Source organism: Enhydra lutris, unplaced genomic scaffold (assembly GCF_002288905.1).
Source record: "Enhydra lutris kenyoni isolate GAN:26980312 unplaced genomic scaffold, ASM228890v2 scaffoldscaffold44, whole genome shotgun sequence".
Classification (NCBI taxonomy): Eukaryota; Metazoa; Chordata; class Mammalia; order Carnivora; family Mustelidae; genus Enhydra; species Enhydra lutris.
In genome coordinates this window covers 8053478-8072726 of record NW_019154128.1, presented here as the reverse complement: position 1 = coordinate 8072726, position 19249 = coordinate 8053478, and the positions used below count along the sequence as shown (strand labels likewise).

General features: G+C 43.9%; 1 protein-coding gene across 4 annotated transcripts in view; it reads right to left on the bottom strand.

Moving 5' to 3' along the window:
* LOC111155918 (TBC1 domain family member 8) overlaps positions 1-19249 on the bottom strand; it is a 104073-nt gene that overhangs the window by 46341 nt on the left and 38483 nt on the right. For 2 of the 4 annotated variants that reach the window (XM_022516393.1, XM_022516392.1), the window contains exon 2: positions 14482-14592. In XM_022516393.1, the coding sequence (XP_022372101.1) occupies positions 14482-14592 (111 nt within the window). Of the gene's footprint in view, positions 1-3415; positions 3449-14436; positions 14593-19249 lie in introns of those variants that run through there. The other 2 variants (XM_022516391.1, XM_022516394.1) reach the window with 2 other exon arrangements.

Sequence of the window (19249 nt, the reverse complement as noted above, 5' to 3'; positions counted from 1 at the left end):
AAACATCAGAAAGCCACCATATTACAGATGTACAAGTGGTGAGAAATGTAAAGAGAAAATAAGAAAGTGAGAACATGTCACCCATTGAAGTGGTGGAATGATAAAAAGGCTACAAATTCACAGCATAGCAATATTCTCAGCGTTTCTGCTGTGGCCTTCCAAAACGAAGACAGAGGGCAGCTACCGCATATGCTGAAGCTCTAACCCCCAATATGACCATATTTGGAGATAGGGCCTTGAATAAGTAATTAAGGTTAAGCGAGGTCATAAAGGTGGCATCTGGATCTGAGAGGACTAATGCCCTCTTAAGAAGAGGAAATGGGCACCTGGGTGGCATAGTTGGTTAACATCTGACTCTTGGTATCCTTGGCTTCAGCTCAGGTCATGGTCTCCGGGTGGTGAGATCAAGTCCCGAGCTGGGGACTGTGCTCAGCATGGAGTCTGCTTAGAGTTTCTTTCCCTCTCCCTCTCCCTCTGCTCCTACCCCCCGTGCATGCTCTAAAAAATAAACTGAAGAAGAGAAGAGGAGGAGGAGGAAGAGACACCAGGAAGGCCCCATGTGAGGATACAGGGAGAAGACGATCGTCTGCGAGACAAGGAGAGGGGCTTCCGGAGAAACCACCCTTGCCAGCACCTGGATTGCATACTTCCAGCCTCCAGAACAGGATGCAAATCAGTGTTGATTTAAGCCACCCTGTCTGTGGTATTTTTGTTATGGCAGCTCTAAAAGGCCAATAGAGCCATTTAAAACCAAAATTTATAGGAACACTGTGGATTTTAACAGAAATCCAACTGGCAAAATTATACCCTGTTTTATTAAGGCAAAACAAGATTTCTATTGCTTCAGAAAAAGGCTTCTATTTCCTAAGAAAATCAAAGTTCAGAGGATCTTAAATATTACCCATACAAAAAGTCAAATCAGACTTGCAAATGCTTATGCAAAACTAAAACACAGTCCTAGAAACTCCAATTAACCACACAACTACCAGGAATGGTAATTTCTAAATTACTAACTCTAAGGCAGAACAGGCAGAGGTAGTAGACACAGGCCGTTTTTTGAATTCTTGGCATGTGTCCAGGCATTTTGTTAGATACGTCATACACTTGATATTGTTTATCTTAATAAAAATAGCACAAAGTAGGTGGTATTATTTTCTGGGTATGAAAACTTAGGGCAGAGAAGAGCCAAGCCCCAGGCCAGTTCTCCTGGCTGCTAAGGCCTTGCTCTATCCTCACAGTGGAGATGGGAGCCTGGGGAGCTGGGCAGGCAGCTCCCAAGAGCTGAGTCACTTTCAAGCTCACATACACAGCACGTATTCGCCAAGGTTTCCCCCAGAGGTATTTTCAGGAAATAAAACAAGCAGTTCGTTGTCTATACCTACAGCTTCTGCACGAACACAGCCATAAATAACTTGAGCCAAGCTTCAGTTTTTAAAAGCAACTGTTTCTCTCTGCTTGATAACTATTCAACTAAATTAAGGGCCTTCTCTAGCTAACCTAAATCCTAATTTACAATGAATGGACATTCCATGTGTGTAGTTAGGATCTGATTCTTTGACACAGCACATTTCTCCTCCATCCAAACACTTGATGTCAACCACCAAATGCCTGGCCTGAAAGCCATACAGACCACAAAGGGACTCATTAAAAGCAACACTGCCAAGGCAGTGTCATTTCTAAATTTCACACAACACTCATCCTAGACAGAAAAACTCAGAAGCAAAGAATCTGAACAAAAAGTCACAGATGAGCAGGCGAGAGGGTTGAACCAGAGCCTTTCATTTTCAGACACCATACACTCTTCACGTGGATACGCTAACATCAGACCCGTGCCTAGAGCAGTATCCCCACATGAACCAATTTCACATCATCACAACTGACCATATTTTTACCCATGGACATCTCACTATATTGTTTAAGAAATTAAATGTTATACCTTTTTTCCCTAATTTCCTTGGCCTTTTCTGAATTCAAATTAAGATACTGAGTCCCTAAAAGTACTTGCCGTAAGTGAAAAAATCAACCTTCCTGACACTGAAAGTAAAATGGATTTTCAATTTATAATTATAACAGTCATTAAAATGTCCTTGTCTTAGTGCCATTAGAAACACTGCTCAGAATTAGAAACAAAGGTGTAGGAAAATCTGTTAACCAAAAGGGAAAAAAAAAAATCAATAGAAACAGAACCAGAAAGGACACGGATAAAATAATCAGCAGACAAGGACATAAAACAGCTATAATAAACATACTCCAAAGTTTTCAAAAAGTAGTGGAAAGCATGAGGATAGTGAGAGAACCAAACTGAAGATACAGAAAAAGATCCAAACCAAACTTGTAGGGATGGAGAAACAGTGTCTGAACTCAGAAATAGACTGGATGGGATTAAAACTAGGGAATTTGGACACAGTGATTAAAAACTAAAATGAAAAGCAGAAGAAAAAGGATTAACAACAAGATAAATAACAGAACATCAGTAAGCCCTGGAACAGCAGCAAGCAGACTACTAATTGGAGTCCTGGGATAAAGGGGAGGGGTGCCAGGCAAGAAACAGAACAGAAAAAATATGTATATATTTGAAGAAATAGCTAAATTTTTTTCATGTTTGATGAACACTATAAATGCACAGGTCCAAGAATCTCAACAAACTCCAAGCAGAAAAAGCATCAAGAGAAATCACATAAATGCACATCTAATCAAGCTGCTGAAAGCCAGTGATAAAGGAAAAAGACGATAATTATAGAGCAACAAAGAATGAGAGATTTGTCAGAAGCAATGCAAGGCAGAAGACAAAGAACAGTTTTAAAAGTATTAATAGAAAAAAGCTAATTTACGGGTACTTGAAGAAAAGGAGTGAATTCCTGTATAACTTGGGAATAATAAAACCTTCCTAAGCATGCCTCAAAATCATCAAGTATAAAAGAAAGGCATTCTGAATCCCACTACATTAAAAAGCCTTTGCAAGGTAAGCACACCAAAAGCAAAGCCACCAAAGGGCATGACAAACTGGAAAAAGATTTTTTTTTATTTTCAGACAAAGGCCTAATATTCCTAATGCTTAGACAGTGTCTAAAAACTGAGGGGAAGGAAAGAACCACCCAGTAAAAAAAAGAAGCAAAGGGTAAGAACAAGGAGTTTCTGAAAACAGCCCTAAACATGAAAGATGCTCGACTTCCTCATAATACAAGGACAGCAAACAAGAACCATTGCAGAAACACCTATGACATTGGTGGAATTTGCCCAAGTTTGACAACAGATCCAATGACGAATCTGGGGAAGCAGGTACTTTCATCCATTGCTGACATCAATTTTGTCCAACAGTACAAACCCAATGGAGGAAGGGACATTTAGTGATATCTAACAAAGGTTCATATTCATTTACTAGAGATGGGATTGCAGGATGGAAAGGGTAACCTACCCCAATGATTCTGCAGCATACACGCAAAATTATTTAACCACCAGGTTATTCACTGAGGCATGGCCAGGGATGAAGACACCACAAACGTCCATCAGTAGAGAACAGGTTGAATAAATTATGGTACTCAGTTCTATGTAATGAAAGACAAAACAAAACAAAGAAGATAATCTCAACTCTGATATGGAATGATTTCTAGGCTGTGGTCTACGTGAACTAAGGCAAGGCACAGAAGAGAATATATGTGACCTTTATAAAAGGAGGGTGTGAGAATGTAGAGGATATTTGTAAAACAAAACAGCAGAAAGCTCAGCTAACAAAAAAGAGAGGTTTCCCTGTGGCAAAGGGAAGGGGACAGGGAGAGGATAGCAATCAAAGGCTTCTCTACACAGACCTTGTCTATAGATTTTATAGGTCTGATTCAGGCATTACAAAAGAGTTTTCCTTTTTTTAAAAAAAGTTAAATCAATAAGGGGAAAAAAGCAATACTTGAGTAAATGGATAGACTTTTCAGGTTACAAAATGATTACACATAGAAAACAGCTATTTTAAACAATGTTGACTATACATCATAGTTAAATATATTCTAAGGCTAAACAAAGCTGCCAAAACTTAAATTTCACTCAGTACTCTTATTACTAATATTGACATCATTTAGATATAATATGTATGTGGATATGTGAGATAGTTAATTACGTGAATATTGTTAGAAACCAAGATTTTCAGTGTTCAAGAGAAAAACATAAAATCAAAGCTATTATAACTATATAGTTTTACAGTTGAATTAGAAAGTTCATGTGTGAATCACTAAATTCTACCCCTGAAATGAATATGACACTATGTTTACTAGCTAGAATTTACATTAAAATCTTGAAGCATAACAAAAAAGTTAATATGAACTCATGACTTACTTTTCTTTTTTGTAACACACACTCCTTAGCTCATACTTCCTGAGAAGCCTTACAAGCAGTGAAAACCCAGTAACAATGACTGTGCCCTTAACGCCATTCTCCACTAAAAGGAACCAGTGCTACTGGAGAAATAGTGGATGCAGACAGAAGGTAGGAAATGCATAAGGTGAACGTTCCACATCTCACTGGCCAGAGAGCAGGGAAGCACTCAAAGGTGACTGGCAGCAGGACCAAGTGCCAGAAGCCAGAGGAAAGTGCTGAGGGGCAGAGGACGGCACAAGCCCAGTAACATAAAGGACCACAATTAACAGACACACACTAGATCTATAACAACTGGCTCACCCTACAATACTTCCAACTTCCCATACTTTGAAAAACTTCATGATAAAATACTGGGAGAAGTACTTGAAATTTTAAGACAATGCTAAAAAGGGACAGGGAGGGAAGAAAGAAAAAAAAAAAAAACAAAAACAATTCACTTGTCACCACTGCCTATCACCAGGGCACCAACTCCTCACACTAATAAGAGGCAATGAAAGGACCAACGTCAGCATTCCCCTCCTCCCTTTTCTAAAGGTTCCATGTCTCAAGGTCACCAAGTAGTCCTAGTTAAGTTCACATTCTCCTATACAGTCAAGCCCAAGCTCACAGCTATACAACAACACATCAAATTGGGGTGGGAGGGTGGTGAGAAATCACAACCTTGTGATATGTAGAGGAAAAAATTAATAGGGCATCAATAGGGCAGGGTTTAAAAGGGGGCAAACCACTAGAGGAAAGGTTGATGGGGAAGAAGGCAATTAAAAGCGGCCTCCTGAACTCATTAACTAACCCAAGCATGACTAGGACACTCAGGGGAACTGGGCCTGCTGAGAGGACATGGTATAAAAGACATGGACCCCTGGGCACCTGGGTGGCTCAGTGGTTAAGCCTCTGCCTTCGGCTCAGGTCATGATCTCAGGGTCCTGGGATCGAGTCCCACATCGGGCTCTCTGCTCGGCAGGGAGCCTGCTTCCCCCTCTCCCTCTGCCTGCCTCTCTACCTACTGGTGATCTCTGTCTGTCAAATAAATAAATAAAATCTTTAAAAAAAAAAAAAAAAGACATGGACCCCCCATCAAGTATTTTTTTTTAAGAAAACGTTAAACCTGAATTTAACTGACCATTTGTAAGTATCTTCCAGTTTGGGAGACAAACAAAGAACTAAGAAAGGAGCTGAGCCACACTTTGAGGAAAGAAACAGAAACATAATGCACAGGATATTCTATGTTAAAAAAAAAAAAAAAAAAAAAACTGGCCGAATTTCTTCACCAAGTCGATCACTTGGGGGGAAAAAAAAGTTAGGCGGGAGAGGGGGAATGGAGGATTTCCTGACTAAAGGAGACAAAAGAGACACAGCCGCCAAATGAGGTGTGTGGCCCTTGTTGAATGTGGATTAGAACCACCCAGATCGGGCCCCTGGGTGGCTCAGTCCCTTAGCGTCTGCTTTTGGCTCGGGTCATGATCTCAGGGTCCTGGGATGGCATCCCACATCGAGCTCCTTACTCAGCAGGTAGCCTGCTTCTCCCTCTGCCTGCCACTCTCCTTGCTTCTCCTCTCTGGCTCTGAAAGAGAAATACATAAAATCCTTAAACAAATAAATAAATCAGTGGGTGAGAAGAAGGCACAGAGAATAAGAGATAACGCAAAGTAGGCAAAACCATGATCCCAAGGCATCTGCTTCCTGATCCCAACACGTGGGCCTGGAAGACGCAATTACACTGTCCTCACTACTTTGGGGTAGGTCTGAAAATCTTTCTAACAAAAAACACTTTAAGAGCCCTTATTAACAAAAAAGTCATCAACTTGGATAAACTGACCTCCACACCTAGGAAGAATACTCTGTAAAAGACTTCGGAAAAATTTACAAAAGCAGAACAAGAAACGAGGATGAAGGATTTCATGTTTCCTGCATTTTCCTTATTATTTTTTCGATCAGGAGGACTCCCAGTCCCAGGCAACTCAGACGCGTCAGGTTCTAGCAGAAGTCCCAGAAGCCAGGGCAGCAGCAAGCCCTGAAGTGAGCCCACTGGGCCGCAGACAGCTTCAGTAGCCTGAAAGCCACATGAAGGGAGCAGGACGACAGACACAGGCTGGCAAGGCCTGCAGGAGAAGGGCTCCCAGCACCAAAGTGAGTCCAGAGCCTGCTGCTCTCACAGTCTGCCTTCACTTTTGTTCAGTAAGGAACCATGAATTAAAAGTCATTTGCCAAAGTCATCTTAGTTGGAAACCCATGCCTCAGTCAGTCTCCCCACATCTACTAAAACGGAAAGGATAAAACCAGACGCCTGCCAATATCCCCTCCGGCTGGTTTTTCATTCCAACAGGTCGTGCTCTGTGCAGATGTTAGGCAACGTGAAGGAAGCCAGAGAAACGTCAGATTCCCAGCTTCAAGCCTTTAGATTTTATCCAGGTCACACTTATTCCGAAGTAGGTCAAATAACAAATCAGGATTTAGGTAAGGAAAGACTTCATGTGGAAGAACTGTCTCAAGAGGGAGACAGGCGGCCTGTTGCAACAGAGGGAGGGGGCTTTGGCTACCTGGAGAATACAGACCCTGGGGCCTGCAAGTATCTACCCTGGTTCAAAAGTGTCTTTTAAACAGCACTTTGACCTTCAAATTTAAAAGTTACATGTAGGCGTTGCCTGCTTTTTAAAATAATTAGAAGCAACATCCCTAATGGATGAACATCTTCGGGGAGTTTAATTCTTTGAGCATAAGCAAAATTGTCTAAAACAGTAGGAGCCTGGTGACACACACTCGCCGACTGAAAAGAAGCATTAGCCACGGCATGCCTCAGCCATTTCCAAGTGAAAAATCCCACACGGAAAATGCCAGCTAGTGCTATTCAAGGAAATCCCAAGCAACTAAAGGCAAACCCACCAACTCACATTGAGTGGCCTCAGAGTGTGCACCCAGAAACAATTCTAACTTTCCTCCCGCAGGGCTGCCTCCCAGTCTTTCCTTGAAGTGCACAGTGAGTTCTGTTCTGGAAAAAAGATCTGGCTGGCACTGACACAAAGTTCACCAAGACACTAATCTGATCCACCCTGGAACATTTCCTCCCATAATAAAATTCTCTCTCCAAAGACAAAGCGAATAGTGGTGCAGAACAGGAGAAACTAAAAATGCCAGCCGTGGTCAAGGGCAGAGATAAGAAAGGAATCAAAGAACACTCTGAGAACATTCTAGAAGGACCTGTGCCTGAGCCACTGGTGAGGCACTCCTGACGCAAGATGTGGTCCTGGCAAGTTACAAAGCAACTTATGCCTTGCTTCCTCCCTCTCTGAAGTCAGTAACTGTGCCTACCTATACATTGTTGGGAACAAACGAGGAAAGTTTGGGCAAAAGGAAAATAATTTTTAAGCTGGAAAGCCTAACTCCTGTGAGTCTCAATTTTTAAAAAAAATATACGCCACACATTTTCCTTAGCAGAACAACTACAGTTTCCTATAATGACCTTGGAAATTTCAAAACCGTGTATTTTTTTCATATTCCAAGTTGAAAATACTAACTTTTTTTTCGAACTACATATTTACCCCCTCCCAAGATACAGGTATGCCTCTGCCCATCCAGGCAGGTATCTCCCTCAGATCTGCTTGAAATTCTCTGCACTCTACTGGTGTAAGGCAGTATCATGGCGTCGTCCTGCTCACCTACTTACTTTCTCCTGGTTTTCCTGCTCTCCCTCATTTCACTCAAAACCATGGGACAAGACCTTGCTAAGAAGGTGAAAACTTTGCACTTATCTTGTCACAAACAGTCACAAAAGTAGTAGGGCACTCTGGAGTTCAAATTCAGATCTGTGAAGACATGAGCATTATTAAAAGATGGTCTGTACAAAGATTTGAAGAGTTTCTCAGAAAGTTCCTGCTTTCCTGGCCGTGTTCCATCCTACCTCTTAGCAAGGCAATCAAGTCCTCTTTCAGTAACCAGAAAAGACAATCCGCCCCATAGCTCAATTAATCAATGTTAAAAGGAGTCTAATTCTTACATCATCAGTTTAACTCCTGGAACGAGTGACGCAGACAATCCTGGGTTTCCTGGGTTTCCTCTACTTCCCAGAAACAAGGCAAAGACAGTAACTAACTCAGTGTTCAGGGTCACGGTAAAGAATACCATATGTCAGCAACACAGCAACAGCACAGAGAGTCACCTACCAAGAGGAACATGCAACGACAGATCAGTAACTCACAGCCTGGGCTTTTCAACTGCGGAACAAAGCACAGGCTGAGACATCAGAAGAGAAACCCCAGCAAAGTCTCCTTGCTCCTCCAGGGCCTCCAAGAGGCCCTCATGTCTAGGTGTCAATGCCATCAGAAGCTGACCTACACCAGGCTGGAGCCCGGGACTACTCCTCTCCTCACTCCGCTCTTCCCTCCTCTCCCGACCCAGACCAGGAACTGGCTCCTGGGATATGACTCTCCTGATCCCAAACACCATGGCCTTGATTTCTCCTCTGTGCTGATCATTATATCCGATTTCAAAGGGAAAGTCCCCATGCAATAGGTTAACGCAGCCTTAAAAAGTCAAATCCATAGAGACAGGAAGCAGAATGGAGGCTGCCAGGGGCCGGCAAGGAAGGAACAGGGACACTGGGCACAACTTCAGTTTGTGCAAGTGAAAAACCCCTGGAGCGGGTTGTGGTGATGCTTGCACAACAGTGTGAATGTACTTAATGCCACTGAACTATACACTTAAAAATGGAGAAGATGGCGAATGTTAGGTTATATATATTTTACCTCAATGAGAAATGGTTTAGGGTTTTTTTTTATTTGTTTTTTAAAGAGAGCAAGACCCCTGTTTTGCAAGTTTTTCTACTGCTCAATGGTCCCGGCCCCTCGTTACAGAGCTCCTGACCCAGGGCCTCGCCCAGCATGGAATATCCCGGCCCTGGCTTCTCAGAAAGGGCCCAGAGGTCTTACTGGCGATTGCATGCCCCACCTCCCATGCCTTATGGACAGGAGACTTAAGTGCTGAGCCCGTTACCTTCTTTGACTAACAGACTACTTACTCACCCCCAAAGCAGGAGTCCATACTTGACTGCTCTGGCTTATTTGCAGGCCTACTATTTGCGGAATACCACACTCTATCCTGGGCCCTGGAGGGTTAGTGGTGGGCAGGACCCTGAGAGAACTTTTTATCTTTATTAGAGGGCAGACCCAAAAGAAAAAAAAAAATGTGAAGTGACAGCAGTGTAACTGCTGGAAGGCTCCACCAGCAGAGTGGGGGAAGCAGTTGGAGGGGTGTGTAGGCAGGGGTGGGGTCTCTTGGAGGGGGCATCTGAGCGCCAACTGAAAAGTAGGGCACAGCCCTCCACACCCTTCTCTTACACAAGTCCTCACCACACTCACCATGCATCTTTTAGCGACTGAGGACAGTGAGGTTTATAAAGCTTTTAGATTCCTCGGTCCATGTAAGTCAAAAAATTATAGCGACTTATCCTTATCCCCTTCTGACCACAATCATCCACAGATCCGCTGCCAAGTAGTAGTCTCACCCAGGGGATTATTGACCTAGCTCTTCCACCTCTGCTTAAAAACAAGCAGGGAAAAAAAAAAGGGAAGAAGAAAAAGAAAATTCTTCTCAAAAGCTCTCCTACAGTCTCCGTGCACTGCCGTGCAAAAATCAAATGAAGATATAAATCATTCTTGCGTGCCACTCTTCCTGTTCCTGCCCACGTCCTGGTGCCGCCCAGGCCCTTCCTACAGTTCTTGTTTTTGCTTTATCAGAGACTTAAAACCCTGGGCAGGGATCCTTTCTCAATGCTCAAGACACAATAAAATATTAAATATGGTGAGTCAATATCACAGTGCAGGATGCCTAAGTAACTCCCAGGAGAGGCCTAAGTATCTCCATCAGTACCACAAGCCCAGGATACAAATACCCTCCCTGTCCTCTCTTCCCCAACCCAAGAGAAGCAGCACTGGAAAGAACCACCGCTCACACAGGGGACTTTCCGTGGCTAATACAGCAGAACATGAAGCATCCTAGACCTGCCACGGATCGGGGCCAAGGCAAACCCTCAGCCAAGTAGAAACTAAAGGAAGCAGATCCTGGCTCAAGAGAAAGAACATTCGAGGAATTCAACCTGCTCAGGACTGCCAGGGTGGGGCGGGGCAGGGGGCGAAGTGGGTAGGGAGAGTGTAAGCTGCTGCAACCTTTATGGCACGCAGTTTGGCGATACATGGACAGATGGCCTTAGAAAGTACATCCCCGGCTGCTGCAGAACTTCCTTACTACATGCTGGTCAAGGGTCTTGCCGCCTCCTACTTTCCTAATCCTCATTCCAGCTCTACCTGCCACTTGCGGGTTGCTCTCTGGATTCCCCAGGGCCCTGTGAAGCCGGGTGGAGGGAGACCATCCTTCACACGCTCACTCACGAACCCCCGACACCAAGCATGAGTCTGGTACATGGCAGGCACCTAACATTTCACATGAACGGACTTTGGGAATTGAGAAGTATCCTGAAATATTTAAGTGTATGATTGTTCATTTAGGTTTTTAAAATACTGAAAAATCAGAACTAATTAAGCATCTAATAAGGGACTGGAAGAGTAAATTAGGCTACAGCCATAAGGTTGAGGGCTGTGCAGCCATAAATTCGCTGTGGTCTGAGATGCTCCATGAACCCCGAGTGCTACTCTAGATCCTCCCCCTGCCCCAGCCACACAGATTCAAGAACTGAGCAGGGTCCCCACTCTGAAGACTCCCCAGAAACCAATCTAGTGAGGAGACAAAACTCTTGATGTTCACATCAAAAGCCCCAAAGCCAGAGCAAGACCCACTGTCTGGCCTGGGGCAAAGTGATAGGAGAGAAACCAGAGAGAAACTGGAGAAAGGAACAGGGGCTTGCTGTCTCACACCCCATATCCAACCCAGCAGCACACCTGTCCTCTCTACTCTGTCCCCAAAATACTAGTCCAACAGTCCTCCTATGCTGGTGCAAATGCCACAGGGTCAGTCTTAGAGGACCATGTCCAAGCATGAGTGGGGTGCAGAGGAAGAGCACAGCAACCAAACCAACACCTGGCAGCAAAAGGGGAGAAACAAAGGAGCACAAGGTGTTCCGAAGACAGGGACTGTGTCCTAGAAGGAAAATGGAAGCCTCAAGGAGGAAAGGGAAATTCTCATAAATGCTTCATGCGGTAAGACAGCAAGAACGTGAACTCAGGAAAGTGAGAGTGCCAAGATGAGAAAATAAAAAAACAGAGAAAAGGGAGAGGAGACACCCAAGAAAATGATAGAAACACAGCCAAATGAGGGACGCATGGGTGGCTCAGTCAGTTGAGGATCCGACTCTTGATTTCAGCTCAGGTCATGACCTTGGGGTCCTGAGATCGAACCCCACATTGGGCTCCGTGCTCAGCATGGAATCTGCTTGAGATGCTCTCTCTCCTTCTGCCCCTGCTCACGTGCTCTCTCCCTCTCTAAATAAATTAATTAAGTTAAAACACAGCTGAATGAGTAAGTTAAAGCAATGAAGTGTGGGATACATGGCTAAAAACAGAATTATTCACTCAGAAAGGATTATGAACAGCATGCAAGATGCTAGTTGAAGAGACAGATAAAAACAAGAATGAAGGGGCACCTGGGTGGCTCAGTGGGTTAAAGCCTCTGCCTTCAGTTCAGGTCATGATCCCAGGGTCCTGGGATCGAGCCCCATATCAGGCTCTCTGCTCAGCAGGGAGGCTGCTTCCTCCTCTCTCTGCCTGCCTCTCTGCCTACTTGTGATCTGTCAAATAAAAAAATAAGATCTTTAAAAAAAAAAAACAAAAACCAAGAATGAAAAGTAGACAAGTTATCCAACAGAAAGAATCTGAGGTAGGGATTCCAATAAATGGAACATTAAACACATTTTTTAAAAAATACACATAGAAAACAAGAAAATTTCCTGAAGTGATTAAAGAAATCAATCTTTATACTGAAAGAGCACACTGAATTCCAGAAAAATTTAACACAATGTGCTCAAAGCACTAACAGATCACAACCAAGTTACTAAACTACTTAACCTCAGAGATACAGATAGTTATAGGCACGAAGAGCACATCACCCATAAGGGGCTAAAAAGGAGGAGGAAAAAAAAAAAAAACCAGCCTGAGATTTCTCCCATTGTCTTGTTAAATACAGGAAGACCCTAGAGTAATGGCCACTATGCTCTAGAAGGCCAGAGACTATCACACCCAGCCAAGGTGTTACTCAAGCCCAAAAGCAAGGGACACATCCTTGTAAATGTGAGACATTACTGGGAGAAGAAAACAGGAATCTAGGCAATCAAGACATTAGCCAAAATTGGGTGCCTGTGTGGCTCAGTCAGTTGGGCATCGACCCATCCGACTCTTGATCTCAGCTCAGGTCTTGATCTCAGGGTTGTAAGTTCAAGCCCCATGTTGGGCTTCACATTGGGCATGGAGTCTACTTAGAGAGAGAGAGAGAGAAAGAGAGAGAAGCCAAAATTAAAGATTCTGTATTAGGAAAACCATACCTGAGTAAAAGCATTAGATCCATTTAAATAGAGGACAGAGCCAAAAAAATGATGGACAGCATGGTGACAGACAGAATGAAAAGTACAACATGAAGTTAATAACACATTTTTAAATGAGAAACTGGAGAGGAAGGGGGAAGAAAAAGAATGCTGGCATCCTTGTCCTCTCAACTGGGGAGTGAAAGCAAATGGTCAGAATTGCAACACTGCTTTAAAAAGCCACAATCCTAACCCTGTGATGCTTTCACAAATCTCTTCCCTTAACCTTCCATGAACCTTTTAGAAAATAAGCTCTCGTGTTAAGGAAACTTTTATTTTTGAACTTTAACATTTCTCTGGTTTTACTTCAGCTTCTGGTATACTGAGATCAAGTAAAAATGTAATACTTTTGTTACAAAATAGCATGGTCAATTATTAGCACTGTAATTATTTTATTACAAAATAGCAGGCTGCATTTTTACAAAGGTACTTCTGTCTTCAAAACAATCATCATCCCTGCCCTAAAAGCAGTATAAAGTGTGCGATGAGGTGAACCCAGGGTGACCAGAGGTTAACTTTGGGTGGCTAGGATGTGGGGTGAGACACATTCTCTTCTTTCTATTTGTCAAGTGTTGATGGATCATATCAAATGTGCGCCGTTTTTATGATTTTATACAAATATAGAAGGATTCATCTTAACTAGAACAAAACACAACAGACTGGGGGAAAAAATACCAAGATATTAGCAGTGCTTAGAATTGGATGGTGGATATGCTAAAAATTTTCTTCTCTGTCTTTACATTTTTCCAGGAAAAAAAAAATTTGATGTTAAAGAATGTGCAGTAATGGAAATATATGGTACCTAGTAAAGTGTTAAGAGAAAAAACAAAATTAGAAGTCCCTATGTATATTAGCCCATGTACACAGAAGAATGATCAGCACTGGTAGAGGGGTATGGAAGATTTCCTTGTCCTTCTCTCTTACCAGCTTAGCTTCTGGAAGGTGAACATTTATGACTTGAGTAGTTAAAAAGACTCATCTTATTTTTGTTTTTGAATAGAAAGGGCTCCTCAGATGCAACAATTCCCAGCCCCCAAGACGCTGGTGTAGCAGGTAGACCATTAGATCGTGTAGGAGGACTGAAACCCCAGATGAAGAGGGTGAGGGGATTTTGAAATTCCCATGGGGCACAGCAGTCCAGTGATGCAGCATAAATGTGGGATAAGGAGGGTAAAGACTGCCCTGAGTCAGACACAGCCCTCAGATGCTTCCCCTGTCCCATTACCACAGGTGTACACACTCAGGAAGATGTTCGTTAGGTCAGAAACAAAATTAAGGAAAAAAGGGCTCCATTCATACTTAATGAGATCGAGCATCCAGGAATAACACACCACGCAGAAGCCTGGCATGCCCAAGCTAAGGTGCCCAAGCATGTAGTCTTTATGTGCTTTTGATGGCTGGAAAAAAAAAAAAAAAAGAAAAAGAAAAAAAAGAGCTCATAAAAGCAGATGAGTTACTAAAAGGAGTTACCTTCAAGCTTCACCAACATGCAGATACTCAGCATGCTTAGACCATAAGGTTTGGAATATTCCAACCGGAACAAAACTCACCAGTGGCTATGGCCCAGTAAACGTCTGATCCACTCAGTAACTCACCACATGCTATGGGAGAATAAACCTGGGACCCAGGCACCTGAAGCAGAATTCGAAATGGAGCAACCCGTGCATTGGAGTCCAGCACTGCATCCAGAGCGCCTACCAGGCGACCTTCAAAAGAAAAAAGAAAGGGCACCTCTGAGCACGGGGACCGACTAGCTGCCTACTTCCTGCAAACAGTTCAGTTGGCATCTAGACTCAACACCGGAAGGCAGCAGGCTTGGGTCAAGTTCTTCAACTCAGCTCTGAGGAGCCCAAGCTCCATGAGGCCCAGGGCTCGGGCTGCCTAGTACCAGTCACCCAACATCTGAAGCAGGGCCTGACATTAACAGGCCCTCAGTACAGATTTGCATAATCCAATGACCAGAGGGAACAAGGGGCCCTAGACAAGTCATCTAACCTGCCTGCTTTCCTCAGCGTCTCCATTACAGAGGCAACATGTCTCCGTATGGAAGAGCTGGGATCTGTAGTCAGAATGCCTGACTCAAGTCCCAGCTCTCCAGTTTTCAAGTTGTGTGACCTTGGGCAAGTTACCTAACCTCTCCGTGCCTTGGTCTCCTTTGTAAAAGGGAATAAGCACAGTATACCTACCTCTAGGGTAATTGTGAGAATTAATACAGGCAACATTCAAAAGGTCTTAGACTATTTATTGCCTGGGTGTAAGAAGTACCGTTATTATTATATCATCATCTCAAAGGTAGATGATAATCCTTGCCTACTCCAGAAGGGGACTGTGAGGAGCAAATAATAAACTGAGTCCTTCACAGACCATAAAGCATACAAAGTAAAGGTTTATCATTCTGTTGTAATGAATATCACCATGAATCCACAGCAAACACAGAAACACACACCCCCACACACCAGGTGGCAGACAATTTTATATTGTTCCACTGTTCGTAAAGAGTGTTTGCCAAGCTTCTGCACTGTAAAGTTACTCCTTTTTCCCTTTGTAATTAACAAGTATTCTGTGAAGTACTCTGAAACTATGTTCCTCATTAAATTTATTTCTAAATAAATTTCTAAATAAAAAAACTCATTTATTTCTATCAATATGGTTTCGTGTTTTCCTACTTTATCCAGTCTAGTATTACGATTATTTTGATGTTCACATGGTCTCTGACTTGGCCAGTGGAAGCCTCTTCAAGCTGGTTTCTGTGTCCTTTGGACATGTCCCCATTACTCCTTCTACTCTCTGGCATGGTCAAATAATCCCAGTTCACCCTGTTTTTTTTTTCCTGCTCTAGCCCTGGAATCAGCCATTTCTCCAAGAAGCCCTGCTTCATTCAGTGAAGAATAGTATTTAAAAGCCAAGATCTGGGAGCCACGTACATTTACTGCTCTGGGGGTGCTTGCTCACAGAACCCTCAGTGGACAGAGATGCATGGATATGCATATATGTATGGGTATATGTGTGTTTACATATGTATACACAAGTACACATTAACAATTTTATCTTTATGCTGATTTTATACTTAAAAACGGAGTTCAGGGGCGCCTGGGTGGCTCAGTTGGTTAAATGACTGCCTTCAGCTCAGGTCATGATCCTGGAGTCCTAGGATCGAGTCCCACATCGGGCTCCCAGCTCCACGGGGAGTCTGCTTCTCCCTCTGACCTTCTCCTCGCTCATGCTCTCTCTCTCTCTCTCAAATAAATAAATAAAAATATTAAAAAAAAAACGAAAACAAAAACGGAGTTCACACCAGTACCTCCAATGGCGATCGCATACCACGTTGTTCCAGTTTCCTTCCACATTTGCAACTCTCTTCTCCAACACTGGGGAACCCGGCTTCCATTATCCTTAATGTATTTACTTATCTGATCCATCCTCCTGTTGCTCCAACGTCCCCTTTCTGACAGATGCCCTCTTCACCCTGTTCAGGCTCCGGCTGTCCACCCACCCCACCCATACAATCACCTTGACCTGTCCTAATTAATGGCTTGAGAGAAAGAAGGAAAGGTACATGAGTTTTTTATAGCAATTATTCCTTACGCTGCTCAGAATTTTTGCCCCCTTACTGGTTTGCACTTGACTTACAGATAATTGAGAGGGGCTGAAAGCTGTCAGGTGGATTAAGGGGCTGTTACTTTAACAAAGAACCAGCACAGCTGCTTAGGGAAGCTATAGTGATTAAAAGCAGGGGGTGGGGGGGCGGAGGTATACAGTTAAAGATGCATTTGTACAAGACTGATAGAACATGTCTTTCAAAGCCTGGAGGGGGGCGTGAGTGATAGGGAAGTGGAGGGACACTAGAAAGGTGCTAAAAAAAACCCACCCATCCCACATGCAGACTTAGCACTTCCCAGTTTAAGAGATCAGTTGTAAAATCCGCATCTAGTTTGCTAATAAGACAAACCTGAGCAACAGAAGAAGGAAGTGAGAAGGGTGGGAAATAACAGCATGAACACAGCACCAAAGCAATCTTCTTGATCTGAAAGAGTGATTATTTTTCTCTTCAAGACCCAGGAGTTTTTGCAGTGATCAGGATGTCTTATACCAACACAACCAACTTGGTACCATACCGAACTTCAGGGGTGGGAAGGTGGGGAGGACAGCAATGAAGGGAAAAAGGGACATCTAGCTTCAGCTCTACCCTGTAAAGAATTTGAAGTCCTCATGCCCGTCATAACAAGAAGTGAGCAAACTAACAATCAGAGGCGTTTCTTGGGACCCATCAGAGAACTAAGGTCACAGGTCAAAATCATAATCCAGAAATCTGGAGAGAATGGACAGTCCAAAGTCACAGCCAAGATCTGCTCACCTGAAGGAAAAGCCACTGGGGCCATAATGTGGTAGGAACACTTCAGGGGTGGTTTTGACAAACTGCTGGGGGCTGAGTATGGACTAGCAGGACAGTCAGAAACTCCTGATGGCCACAGTCGTAGGGGGCCCCAAACCCACAGAGTTTTTACCACTAGGTCCTCATTACGAAGAGCCGGGAAAAACCCCCACACATGCACCCAGGGAACCAAGAGTCCTCACAGTTCAGTGAGCTCAGAGCATTCTCCATAACACAGGCCTGCTCTCCACAGGAAAGACTTTTCCAGAACCTCACCCCAGCTGGGCAAAGGGTGTTTCTCTGACTCCAACCTGCTCCTGTCTCCCAGTCTCATCTAAGTGGGGGGGTGGGGGAGGGAGGCATCCAAGAAACACTATTCAGGACACATCCCAGGAACACAGACCCACCGAAAGACCGAGATTCTCTAAGATTTACAGGGCACTTCTCTTCCCTGTACTTTACCACCTTATCAATAGAGTCCGGCCTGACAGCTGGAAAGAGCTGAAAGACTCAGAGTCCATGTGAGGAGTTTGAGTTTTTCAGGTTTGTTTTTTTAAGTAAGTTCTATGCCCAATGTGAGGCTTGAACTCATGACTCCGAGATCAAGAGTCCTATGCTCTGGGGCCCCTCGGTGGCTCAGCCAGTTAAGTGTAGACTCCTAGTTTCCGTTCAGGTCATGATCTTGGGGTCAAGCTCCGTGCTCAGTGTGGAGTCTGCTGAAGAGGTTCTCCCTCTCCCTGCTGGAACACACGCGTGCACTCTCTCCGGCTCCCCGCCAATAAATTAATTAAATCTTTTTTAAAAAGTCACATGCTCTACCGACAGAGCTAGCCAGGCACCCTGCAGTTCATTCTTAAAGAAGCCCAAAGACAGAGAGACCAAAGCAAGGACACCTGAGGAATCGGAGAACCTCAGGCACCTGTTGCTGCCCCCCCCCCAAACACAGCCCAAGTCCTGATCAGAAGCCCAAAAAACTCACACTAAGGCACCATTTCTTCAGTTCTTAGCAATCCACACATCCTGTCCAGAAACAACTACAAAGCATGCTGAGCCAGTCTGAAGAGACGAAGCCAACACCAGCGAACAAGCCTCGAGCATGACACGGAAGAGATGCCTGGCCGGTACTCCCAGAACCAGCCAAGTCATTAAAAACATGCCTGACAAATGGTCACAGCCAAGATGACAGCTATAAGGGAAGTGGTATCCTCAGAGGGACCCTGGAGCAGAAGAAGGCTGGTGAACCTGAATAAAACACGGACTTCAGTGAGCCATCACTGTGCTGGTTTTCTACTGCTGCTCCGACAATAACACAAGAGCTTGAAACAAAACAAATTTATTACTTCACTGTTCTGTAGGTCGGAGGTGCGATACAGAGCTCACTGAGCTAGAATCATGGTGTCAACAGGTACATTCCTTTCGGAGTCTCAAGGTAAGAATCGCTTTGCTTCCCTTTTCCAGTTCCAAGCGGCCCCTTCCTCCATCTTCAAAGCCGGCAACACCAGGATGAGTTCCTCCTCCAGTTTTAAAAACACTTGTGATCATATTGAGCCGACCACCCCTATATTAAGATCTGCTGATTAGTAACCCAACTAATTCCACCTGCACCCTTAATTCCCCTTTGCCATGGAGCCTAACACAGGCTTGAATCCGTTCTGCCTACCACGATAACCCATCAATATCAGTTCATTCATTGTATCAAATATACCTCACTAATACGTCAATAACAGGAGAAACTCCCTATACTACCTTCACAATGTTTCTGTAAAGCTTAAAACTGTTCTAAAAAACAGAGTTTAGTGGGGCACCTGGATGGCTCAGTCGGTTAAGCATCTGCCTTCGGCTCAGGTCATGATCTCAGGGTCCTGGGATGGAGCCCCGCTTTAGGCTCCCTGCTCAGAGGATAGTCTCCTCCTCCTCCCTCTGTGCACGCGCTCTCTCTTTCTCTCTCTCTCTCTCTCTCTCAAATAAATAAACCATTTTTAAAATAGTTT